The sequence below is a fragment of the Arvicola amphibius genome, chromosome 12, assembly GCF_903992535.2.
Source record: "Arvicola amphibius chromosome 12, mArvAmp1.2, whole genome shotgun sequence".
Classification (NCBI taxonomy): domain Eukaryota; kingdom Metazoa; phylum Chordata; class Mammalia; order Rodentia; family Cricetidae; genus Arvicola; species Arvicola amphibius.
The window spans coordinates 62196084-62209380 of NC_052058.2; the positions used below are offsets into that span (position 1 = coordinate 62196084).

Genomic DNA, 13297 nt, shown 5'->3' on the forward strand with positions numbered 1-13297 from the left:
CAATTCTCCATTCCCCATACAGCATTACCCTACCAATGAGAAAGTTGAACTAATACATTTCAGGAGCCTCCCAAGGATAAATGTGCTACATATCTACTTTGGTAGTAATCAAGCTCATACATTAGGAAAAAATACAATTTACTGAATAAGGGCCATGTCATTTAAAAGTGTTGACAATTCTTTTATTAGAACATTTGAAAACAGAAAATTGAATTTTTCCACTTCTGATTTAAATTTGCATAAACCAAGGACAATGGCGATGGGCTCGGACTCTACGACAAGGACGGGCTCTGTGTGAGCCTTGTCAGTTTGGTTGCTCACCTTCCTGGACCTGGGGGGAGTTGGGAGGACCTTGGACTTAACATAGTGTAGGGAACCCTGATGGCTCTTTGGCCTGGAGAGGGAGGGAGTGGGGGTATGGGTGGAGGGGAGGGGAGGGAAGGGGGAGGAGGAGGGGAAGAGATGGAAATTTTTAATAAAAAAAAATCCGGAATAACATTCATGCAATCCAAACAGACTGTTTAATGAAAAGGACACTAGACAGGATAAAATGAAAATAATGTTTCTGAAAAGATGTCTTCTTGAAATACTAGTAGCAGAATTTAATAGTTTTTATAGTTTAGATAATTCCAACAAAAATTACGGCATGTTTAGAAATACTAGAACACAGTTAAAGATCTTTTTCATTACTAAGAATACAGGGCTTGGGTGCAGAAAAGAAACATTAATGCTCTCCAGCATGACTGGAGGAAAGAATTCAGTCCTAAGCATTAAGTGATGCTGTCTTCTGAGAACACAGATCATTTTTCCGCTGAAAACTACCATGACATGTCTTTACAAAGTTTCTCTAAAAATATAATTTCACTTACCACAAGCTATATAATCTCCATTGGAAGCAAGTCCTACAAAGTTTTTTTCATTAATATGACCCTTGAAGGAACGCAGACAATATGGTTTCCCCACATTCCACAGTTTTAGCTGGCTGTCTGTTGAGCTGAGATAAACAAAAAGAGGACTAAATTTTAGATTTCATGGTATGAAACTCATCACCATTAGTAATTAAAAAGCAATCCAGTTTTGTGGTTAAGAATGCAGACTCTGGTGCCGGTGTGTCTGAGTCTTATGTTCTCATTGGCCAATGTTTTAACAGGTAAATATGATATATAATTATCTACTTTATAGAATTAAATGGGCCTGGACCCAACACTGTGAAAACCAAATTCATCTAACATGCTTTCAATAATGCCTGGGTAAATAAGGAAATAGCACTGTCACATTATCAATAAATAATGAGTCTTTGCACTCAGAGATGTGCTCCATTTTGGGAAGACCCTCATTTTTCTTGTTACTGGTATACTAGACATAAACTTTTTCATGCAATTCCTACATGTGAGAGATACAGTTGGAAAGCACACAATGTAGTTTATTTTGTTGAAAGAATATATAGATCTCATTGCTTACCCAAAACTCTTTTTGTTTTTTCTAAAACACACTGGTAATTCTAATAGACAAATTTAGGACTCATACTATTTTGCAAACTGCTTTCTTGTATTGAATTGCTTACTTTATACTTTTTGCATACTTTTTAAAGGGATTGTATTAATGTATTTATTAAGGACTACATAATTAAATCATTTTGAGCAGGACACTATGGTACACCTTTTCCATATATTATTTTATTTAAAGATTTAAAAACTTAGTGCTGCTAATAGCCCCATTTTAAAGATGAGGAAATTGAGGTTCAGAAGGTTACAACTGTATATGAACAAGATTCAAGCCATTTGATCTGAGCTCCTTTAAAAATCCCAGCACTTGGGAGGCAGAGGCAGGCGGATCTCTGTGAGTTCTAGGTCAGCCTGGGCTACAAGAGCTAGCTCCAGGACAAGCTCCAAAGCTATAGAGAAACCCTGTCTCAAAAAAACAAACAAAAAACAAACAAAAAAACCCCACAAAAAAACAACAAAAAACCCCACACACAAAGAAAAAGAAATGTGCTTTAATCTATTTTATTCCACAGTATTGCAATGACTTTCCTTTTATGTTTTTTCATTTAAAACAAACTTCATTAAAGTCATTTACTGCCTATTATAGTTATTCTAAAGATAGAATTCTCTTTAGCTACCACTTAACTTGTTTGTGAATTCATTACCCACATAACTCCCTTGGAAAACTCAGTTATGAATATTTTTGTACTCTTTTGTAACTGAACTGCAATCATTTTTGCAACATCACTAAATTTTTATTTATAGCAACTAATGTGAAGATGAAGGTGAGATGCAAAATTCAAGGCCCTAGTGTAAACAAGCTTCTAAGAGAGATAAGGAACTAATTTAAAAAGAAGAAAGCAAGAAACCAGTAAGTTTGTGTGTGTGCAGAAATTAAGAATGAATATTTACTAGATAATAAGAAAACTATGAGAATGATAAACAAAACATGGAATTACCCATGTTATTAGAAAAGTTCTAGAGTTTTCCAATGGAGATTACTTTGTATCACTGAAATTTTCTTACCTTCAAAAACAGCAACTAAGATTTTATAAAGGACATTTGCTGGGTCTAGGCAGACACACTTAGAAAGTTATCTTTAAAAACAGATTTTACTGTGAAACTAATGGAGGTTATTATAAAATCAACAAAATATTTAAAACCAAAAATCATTCTGCTACTATGTTGAAAGCAGACCTATAAGTAACACATACTGACTGACTTTAATCAAATGAATTATTTCTTTATATTGTATCAACCATGTTGGTTACCTCTTCAGGAGAAGCAGTAACAGATCAAATTTGAAGTTCAACTGTTAATTACATTACAAATATCACTTAAGAGGGCTTATCGGAAAGTAACAAAGCCTTTTATTTATAAGTAACATAAAATAAACAATGAAGGTAAGATACATGTATTTTAATTAAAGACATGTAAATATGTCATTTGAGAAAGAAAATACAATCCAAGGTCACTCTTTGCATATACCCAACAACATCAATGCTGAGACCTCTGTACCAAACTCATCCTCCAAGGGGAGTAATACTCACGCAGAGACAATTTCTTCACCACTAACAAACTTGGCATAAGAGACTGCTTTTCTGTGTCCCTTGAATACCATTATTGGTTGTTTAGTGTTACGAAGATCATAGTAGTGAACACAGTGATCTAAAAGAAAATAAAGAGATAAATGTAGTAAATGAAGAAAAGGAAGGAAAACAACTGAAATGGATTTGGTGTTTACATCTGAGTAAAGTGGTGGCTGAGTAAGAGCGATCATCTTCACACAGAAACATTATTTTGAAGCCTTGTTTATAAAAACTACCCTCACAAAAGTTACTAAGGAGTCTAGGAGAGAGATCTCAGTATCTTGTTTAAGCCTAACAGAAGCAAGCAGACTATAAAATACAAAAGACAACAACAAAAAGAAAAGAGCTGCCCACAAACCTCTCCTTAATTACAAATAACACAGTATACAAATAAGCCATTAGGTAAGGGAAGAAGAAATTAGCTTTTCAGACCTAAAACTTAGAGCCTAGTAACAGAACATGAAGGTGCAATCCAGTATCTAACAGTGCCTAAGGTCGATTACCAAGCCAGTGCTCATGCATCAAAACTTTGGGTGAAGCTGGCCTGGTGTCAACAAGCTGCCCCTACCTCTGACCTGAGTCTATCAATGCTCCATCCCCTGGGGCTAAGGAAAAACCACACAATGTTGCCAGGCCACTGAAACCCAGCAAGCTTTTGATCTTCAAGAAAACAGCATCTAATCTCACTGTGATGTTAGGCAGGAAGGGATCTGTGGCCACAGTAAAAACAATCTGTATTTTGACCAGCATCACCTGTGGCTGACTTAGCTACGTAAGGCTCCAAATATACCAGAGCAGCAGACAGGCACAACACCACATTCCTATGTTCATTCCGTGCTATGCTGGTCTTAGGTGTGGGCTCTAAGGTCTTAGGTGTGAGCTCTAAGGATGACTCTATATTGAGGTATCATCCTGAACACAATACCCAACAGAACAAGGACAGAGCCAGTATTACTTGGGATTAAAGGAAGTAGTTGCCAATTTACTGCCTAAGATCACTGGGTCTAGTTTGTAGTCTAATTAACATTTTGGCATATTAAGTATCACTATTCATTAATCTAGCATACATTTCCATTATTTAGGGCTTCTTTATTAGTGTTGCTATGATAATAAACCCTGACCAAAAAGCAGAGTTTCAATGTTGTAAATTTATAGGCAAATTTTCTTAGGCTATTTAGCCCCCTTAATAGTGAATCCCTGCTCACTTGTGTCTGACCCAACAAACCTGAACTACCAAGTAAAATACCCTGGGATGTATTATCTTAACAAACCACTAGATTCCACCAATTCTAAAGGCTAAAACGTCATCAAATAGCATCTGAATCCAATATCAGGTATTTTCCTATCTGTCTGTAACTCTCCTGGCCTGATGTTTTCACCAATGTAGCTAAAAATGCCTTAATTTATGTTTTCTGTTGTTCTATGTTTACAAAAACAACACAATTCTGCAATCATACTGGAACACGGTATTTAGAACAAAATCAGTCAGTGTGCCAGGACCACGGTAACTCCTATATTGAGCTTCAGATACACACTCTCTTTTTCCTTTTAGTGTTTTGTTATTTCGTTTACAAAAAGTATTTTGAACAAATACCTAATTCTGGGATTACACACTTTTCCTAAGTTTTAAGTACTTTTTGTGATAACTCTGCTGATCTCTTGGTCTCATGTACTTGTTGATGCTAAGTCAGCTGTTAACCTTTACCTTATTCTGGACATATTTTTGCCATCAAAGTTTTTGCTTTCAATAGTAAGCATTAATACCAAGTATAAATGAATGACGCTGAACACATGTTAAATGATCCTTTTTTCTTATTTTCTTTTCTGAGCCTATTCAACATTATGAAAATAGTTAAAAGGAGAGAAACAATAGTAGAGAAGTACAGGATGTGGATATGGTTGCAATACTAAGAAGAAAATCAGGTTTCATTGGATAAATTCTATCAATTATGGTCAAGCCATGGTTATTCAAGAAAGACAATTCTGAATGAAAAAAAAAACATAACTCAAGATGTCAATAGATTAAACCAATATCTGGTGAACTTATTCCGAAAGACACTGAATAAAATATAGGATGTGTATTGAAACAAAAGGCAGTAAAATTAAAGGATTTGATTTCAAAAGACTTTTATAAAACTAGATGTTTTGAATAAGAAAACAACAAAAGCCCACTTAACTAAATGAGGTGGACTGAAATATAGCTACTAAAAAACACAGCACTGTTCTTGGTTTTGTACTGAGGTAGAGACTGCAATGAATCACTACAAAAGAAGTAAACCTAACGTTTTTGGCTGATGTAAACTCAACAACTGTAAGAAAGCTACTCTATTAAGAGAGAAAAAATAAATATAATGTCTACGGGCAAGGCAAATATCAACAGTTTCTGTCCATATTTTTTAAAAGTAGCACAATAGAGAACGGAACTACTATTTCACTTAAAACCACAACAAAGTTATATATAGAAAAGAATGCTGACTGGAAAAATCCCTACAGAAAAGCAGAAAAATCCCAGACCCCACAAGAAACAAAGTGTAAACTTTCACTTACAAAATCAATCCAAACTAAAATAAAAATATCGCATGGAATTGTATGGGAAAACACACAACAGTAAAGCTCCTAAAACTACTAAATATTTGTAATTATAATTACTAATTATTTTATAATATAATTTTGCTGATCTGGAAAATATAAACATTAAAGCTTACTTTTTTATAAAGAAACAAGAAAAATAGGTAAGAAAAACAATGAGGGTTTATACCAGAAAAAAATCCTGGAAGATGTGTACAGGTGTACACAGTAAGCATCAAAATGAGAAGCTACTGTAATAGCCAATGGTTAGAGACAACTTGGGAGACAAGTCAACTTGCTCAAGATTACATTTCTAGCTAATGGAAAAAAGAGTAAACAAACAAGGAAGTGAGAGATTTACAGAAACAAGTAGCACTAGTAACGACAAGGTTTAAAACATGTTCTCTTAGAGTTGTTATTGTTCTCATTACATGGTGTCAGCTTATCTTTAAAAAAAAACAGCCATAGTATTAGAAAAAAATAACAAGGAACTTTCACATTTTAAATTATAAGTATTTACTTTTAAAGTAAGTGTTCAAGAGCGAGAAAAAATTGAGTAGGGTGAGCATATGACTTATTCTGCAACTCATGGCCCTCTCAAAATGAAAATTGCTACTACTAGTAACATGAAAGGAGTAGATAAAATAGGAGTGCAAAATACTTAAGGTGATTTGTTGCTATGACTAGAACACCTATCTTTAAAAAAATAAACTACACATCAGCATGTACTTCATGCTAAACAACTGGCAAGTTCATTCCCCTTAGGTGAGTGCATTATGCATAGCAAGAACTGAATAAATAAAGTCAGAGGAATTAATAGGCTTCTTAAAAAATTCCTGATCCTCTATAGTACAGCTGTTTAAAAACACTATTCTGTTAGTCTCTAAGAAAAATTCACACAAACATTTAGCAGACAACCAACAAAAATTAACATGCCCATCTCTATTATTAAAGATAGGTGACAGAATAACACAACTAGGTATAACAATAAATGAGTAATAACAATATACTTCTCACTAAAACCTAACAACAAAAAGAAAATTTAAGATTACAAAAGTATAATTCATTTTTAAATGCACTTGCAGGCACAGGAATAAAAAGTGAAAGAGGATAAATATAGTTTTATATTTTACCTGCACAGCCAAAAGCCAAATGGTATCTGGAGGAGGGACTGAATTTCACACAGCAGACGTTAGCCTTTGCCTCAATGCTTGCCACAGAATTGTCTAAATTGGTAGACCACAGCTTCACTAAGGTAATGAAGATAAAAATAAAAAGAACAATACACTGAGAAAATATTTCTGCAACTGGACAAGTGCTACCAATGTACCTTTTGTGTCAATATGAAACATTTTATTAGGATCAAAATTTTAAGATGAATAATCATGTAATAGAACAATACTTGAATCTGAGAGCAAGCTTTCAGATTTCAAGCTAAAACTCAACAGATATGAGCAGTGATTTCACAAAGATTTGTGGGACCCATAAGACAAAGGTACAAAACAAGCATTCTGGAGCTAGATGGTAGGTCCATTATACATAAATTAATATCAATATTCTATAGTGAAGATAAAACACACATTTACATAAAAATCATAATTTTCACATGTATGAGATTGTTAAAATAAAAATATCTCTTAAAACACTTCAAAACTTCCAGCGAAGGTAGATCTGGGCTGCTCTTAACCTCTGTCAAAGAAGCAACTTCTTTACATTTGAAAATAGGTAATGGAGAGTTGTGTAACTCATCAGACACCGAGAAGAAGAGACTCAGTGCTCTGAGCACTAAGTGGGACATTTATATTCCTGCTCCACCCTGTCAGACACTGAAAAGAAGAAACTCAGTGTGCTCAGCTCTAAGTGGGATATTTATATTCCTAGCCCTTCCCAGCAGCCCCAACATTAACACTATGGCTGAGGCTTGAGGAGCACCTTGGAAGAGGAAAGAATGTAAGGACTGAAATATGGGAGGAGTGCTGTCAAATGCTAACTTATGGATAGCACGGTCATGTGGTTACATACCTAAAACCCGTAGCATTGTAAACTACCCACAATTCTGACACAGATGTGATAGATGACTCTAGGACTCAGCCCAAACCGAGGAGCAATAGGAAGTGGATACTTGCAGGGAGAGGAAGAATCATTCTTTATTGGTACTGGTAGGTCTCCCATGCGCCACACGCAACTAGACTTAATAGGTAATCAAAAAGCAGGAATGTGGTGATGGCAAACCTTTAACCACAGTGCTTGGGGGGCAGAGGCAGGCAGATCTCTGTAAATTCAGGTCCAGCCTTGATGTGGGAGTCTTCTGTTTGTGTTGCTCTCATTCGTTAATAAGAAACTGCCTTGACCAGCCCTTAGGTGGGCGGAGTAGACAGAAAAGGAAGAAGGAAGTGAGGTACATGGCTCAGTCAGATGCCCTGCCTCTCCTCAGGGAGACAGAGGTGATGAAGCTCCAGCCCAAGAAGGACGTATGCTAGAATCTTCCCGGTAAGGCACCACTTCGTGGTGCTACACAGATTATTAGATATGGGTTAATCAAGATGTGAGTAAGAGGCTGGAACTAATGGGCCAGGCAGTGTTTAAAAGAATACAATTGGGAGCCGGGTGAAAATGCAGCCCACTGCTCCCAATCACTACAGAATGGCGCCCAACGTGGAGCTCGAACCCATGACCCTGAGATTAAGAGTCTCATGCTCTACCGACTGAGCTAGCCGGGCAGCTGAGAGCCGGGTGGAAATGCAGCCCACCGCTCCCAATCACTACACAGCCTAGGGGGATTAGGTTCTAGGCTAGTCAGGGGCTAAAGTGAGGACCCCCCCCCCCAACATCTATCTCACACATACACCAGAAAAACAAACAAAAACTATGTAAATTTTAGCTGTCTATGGTTTATGTAAACATAAATAACAGGATATGAAAATCCATGGCTATATTTTAAAGTTCTTTATTTATATGATACAGTCTATTCTAGGGAGTATACTAGAATTTATGATTAAGAAACTAGAGCAGACCTGATCTGAAGCAGAAAAGTAAGCTGTTATTTTACAAAAGTATCAGAGCAAATTTTAAACGATGAAAACATATGAGAATAAATATAACTCACAAAACAGAATTTTAAGGCACAAGATGCCATCCTGGCTGAACCAAAGAATAAATAACAAGCATTAAAAGTACGGGGAAAGGGTTACCAGCCATCTTTATCCATCTTTTGATCTGTTTCAATATCTGATTCAGGAATAGTTCTTAGACGGTGTCCAGGTAATTGCAATTTAAACAAACAATTAAAAAAAAAAAAAAAAAGAAAGGCCCCAAGTGATTCGAACATATTTTTGGGGTTGGAAGCATAGAAAACTTCAGGGCCTTTAAAGATTACTGACAAAGTTACCTCTCAAAAAGAGTAACTAAAAAGAGTCACAATAAAGAGGACTTCAATGAAGATGGCTTTCATAATTTACACATGAAGTCTCAGTAAAAACTACTTATTACCAAAATAAGTAAGCTTTAAAAGAGACACTCACCAGAGTAAGGATTTTAAACACAATTGTTTGTTTTGTGTTCTTTTCTAATAAGATTCTCCTTCAGTAAACACAGATTCACTTGGTTAACACATATAAACTTTTTATGGATATTAGTCACTAGTACCTTGCTTTCTATTTCAGATAATTTTCTATCACCATCTAACCAAACTACTAATTTCTGTGTACTCATTTTATGGAGAAGGGTTTGAGTCAACAGAAGCTTTTTTTTTTTTTAAATTGACAAGCCAGGGAGTGGTGGCACAGGCCTTTAACCCCAGCACTAGGGAGGCAGAGGTAGGTGAATCTAGTGAGTTCAAGGCTAGCCTGGCCAATGGAGGGAGTTCCAGGCTACAGAAAGAAGCCCTGTCTCAAAAAGAGGGGTGGGTGTGGGGTTAGAAAAATCAATGTAAAGCTATTTCTTAAGAGAACACATACAAATGGGAAGCAAATACACAAAAACAGGCTCAACATAACTAAACAGAGGAATTCAAAGAGAAACCACAAATAGAAACCACAACTGGTGGTTACTCCAGTAAGAATGGTTATTATGAAAATGACAAAAGGTACAAAAGTTGTCTGGGCTGTGGAGAAAGGGAACACCATGATCCAGTAACCCCAACACTAGGTATATATCCCACAAAAGTAAAATGTGTTTACTGAAACACCCACACTCACATATTTATTATACTATTTATAATGGCCAAGTTATACAAATAAGCTATTTGTTCATCAGACACTCAAGCCTGTCCACTTGGCAAAGATGCAGATAGATGCATTTTTCCAACCCTCATCAGAAAAGCTTTTATTGGCTACAGATGGTGATTAACACAAAGACCCACAACTAGGCAAGGTGCAGAGAATTAGAGCCATCAGAATACTTAGCCCCAAATGAAAAATTTATACTTCACCCTCTCCTTAAAAGGGTTAAGAAAGAGGGGGCAGAAAGACAATAAGAGCCAAAAATGTGAATGAATACAAGAAAACAGTGTCCTCCAGACACAGTCAGAAAGCTGCACTATGAATTCACAGCAGTTAAGACTACAAATAATCCCTGTGCAATCCCACTATAGAGAAGAGAGGTAGACAAGATGTCCCACCTTAGGGCTAGTGGCAATGGATAACTGCTGGGAGAGAGTCATCTTTGAGTATTACCACTGGCAGGTAAACTAAGCCCCAGTGGAAGATCATATGTTCATGAATATACAGACAGCACAAGAGGAGACTTGTGGAAAAAAGAGAAAGAGGACACAAAGTTGGGTTGGCAAGGAAGTGGAGATATATGAGGAAGAAGAAGAGGTGGTGGTAAATGTAACTAAAACTCAGAGTATGAAATTCTAAAAGAAAAAAAAAACTACCTAAAAATTAATTTAAAAAGACAAGATCCAAAGCAATAAAATCAAACAAAACACATTTATTTACATATGCTCTCCTTTGGTTCTAATAAAAAATATAAAAATGACTGCTGGAAAAACCATACAGCAATGAAGGATGAGAAAAAAACAAACTCATTATGAATTCTATCTAGTTGGCACTAAGAAATAAGTGTGATATGTAACTTTAAGTGTTCTATACAAGTTTTATTACCTCAATGTTACTAGGTAAAGAATGGTTTTTCCCTTAGTACCATCTGATTCCTCAGCTCAATAAAAATAAATTTTCAAAACTTCAATTACCCTATAAAACAAAGTTTATTATCTAGTAATCTGCAATATTTGAGCTAATCAATTCCCTAAATTTATTTTTCAAAATGCTATTTAAAAAAAACAGAATATACATTGTATTTATATGAAACAGAAAAAATTGACAATGCTGTTTACCAGAACTATCACTAAACCTAAGAGCTCATAAGAAATACAGGAAATATTCTGAAAATAACCCAGGGACTCTGTGACCATTGTTTTTACAAAACTTTACAAATACAGGCTCATGTTCTTGATTTATATTTTCAACAGTTGGTTTTGCACTACAGCAATAGAGGGGAGTGTGTATAGCTGGCACTTCATGGTCCTCCTAGTTAACAATATTCACTATGTGGACCTTCACAGAGGAGAAAAGTTAAATCAATGACAAAGTATTGTCAAGCTAAGGGGAACATAGATGAAGGTCACAAAGGTCCCACGTAATTCACAGGCATGTTTTGTTTCCCTGAATGATACCTGTTTATAGAGCAAAATAAAAAAAGAAATTTACTTTAAAGAATAAAAAGAATCTAGGAAAGATTTTAGAAAAATGGAGGTAGACAAGTGAGTCAGTGAACTACAAAATAAAATAGGAATTAACCTGAAGAATAAAAATACTGACAAGAAAGAAAATAGTGTATAAGGCTCATAAAAGAAAACAGAAAGGTAAAATATTACTGCAAATAGTTATAAAGAAGAGATTTCCGATTCATGAATATTCAATGGTGTAGTTCTCAGAAGACTACTAAGAGACTTAAAGAATGGTACTATGCATTAATAAAGGGGCAATATCATGTACCAACCTTCAATTGTTTATGCCCTTATGATAACAGCTTCAAAATACATGAAGGCATACATCTCTATGTTATGTGTCAGGCAGAACTGAACTCAGGTTTTTCTTTTTTGTTTTAACGTTTGTTATGTGTAGGTATGTACGTGGGCCTGGGTAACTAAAAGTACACCAAATGCATACAGGAGCCTGTGGAGACCAGAGGGAGTCATATCCCCTAGAACTAAAATAGAAGATGGTTCTGAATTGTCATATGGGTGCTGAGAACTGATGTAAAATGTCCTCTGTATATGCGTTACTTTCATTGGCTAAAAAATAAAGCTCTTTGGCCAATGGCTTAGCAGAGTAAAGCGAGACAGGAAATCTGAATAGAGATATAGTGAGAAAGCAGGTGGAGTCAAGAAAACACCACGTAGCTACCAAAGGAAAAAAACAACAGAACTTTACCAGCAGGCCACAACCTCATGGTGATACATAAATTAATAGAAATAGATTAATTTAAGATGCAAGAACTAGCTAGGAATGTCTGAATCACTGACCAAACAGTGTTGTAATTAATACAGTTTTCATGTGTTTATTTGAGTCTGGGCACTGGGAAATGAATGAGCAGTCTCCGCCTACAGAGAACCAAATATAGCCCTCTGTAAGACAAGAAAGTACTTTTAATTGATAAGTTATCTCTTTTAATGCTGTCTCTAAATATAGCTTGTGTGAGGTTTTTATTTTTAAATAATTAATCAGAGCCTTAAACCCCATATACTCTTGATTTCCCCAGTTTTTGCCCTAACATGTACAGAGATTTAAAAAAAAAAGTGTACCTCAAGATTGTTTTGTAGTTTCTTACAGAAAGAGTCACCGGCATGCTACCTTCCTGGTCAACTATTGCAGGTTCTATTGGCATATGTGGGACTTCAAAAAGAGATTATTTGACACAATGAAAATTGAAGTTAGTGACATATTACGAGCAATTCATTGACTAATTCCTAAGAAGTAGACAGAAACAAAACTCATTTAGCAATTGTAGTTGCTTCTTTGAATAAATAAATGGGACACACATTTATTGTCACCTATCTACTTTTTTGTTCAGATTTATTTTTAAATTGTGTGTGTGTGTGTATGTGTGTGTGTGTGTGTGTGTGTACACATGTAAATACAGGTGCCTTGGGAAGCCAGAATCCTTCAAGTCTCTGGAAATCAACACAGAATATCCACTTAACCACTGAGCCATCTCCAGAAAATATGCCTGTGTCACTTCAAAGATTTATTTTTATATCTACTCTCATATAAATAGTCTGTAGTTTGCAGGAAAAAAAAAGGAAAAATATTACACAGAACATAGAAATAAATTAGTCTTCATGTTTCTATCTCATAACCCGAAAAATCAGTAGGATATGGAAAACCAGAACAATACTACCAAGTGTTCCCTAAATGACACTTATTGAATTCTCTATAAAAGACAGAGTAGAGATTCTTCTCAATGCCTCTTAGTTCATAAACTGGACCACAAAGTGAATTATAACATATTTAAAGAAATTAAAATTATATAAACTGTTTGTACATAAATCAGATTTCTGAAAAATTTAAAACACATTTTATAATGATCCACAGCTAAACAAGTTACTCAAAAAAAACCCCATAGAATTAGAAGTTGAAACTAAAAACAAAT

The 13297-nt window shown here is 35.3% G+C and overlaps 1 protein-coding gene across 4 annotated transcripts in view; it reads right to left on the bottom strand.

The window, feature by feature from the left end:
- Cop1 (COP1 E3 ubiquitin ligase) overlaps positions 1-13297 on the bottom strand; it is a 138919-nt gene that overhangs the window by 30730 nt on the left and 94892 nt on the right. For all 4 annotated transcript variants that reach the window (XM_038349193.1, XM_038349192.1, XM_038349195.1 and 1 more), the window contains 3 exons: positions 6775-6891; positions 3035-3152; positions 870-994 (listed from right to left, as the gene is read on the bottom strand). In XM_038349193.1, coding sequence (XP_038205121.1) covers positions 870-994; positions 3035-3152; positions 6775-6891 — 360 coding nt within the window. The remainder of the gene's footprint in view (positions 1-869; positions 995-3034; positions 3153-6774; positions 6892-13297) is intronic.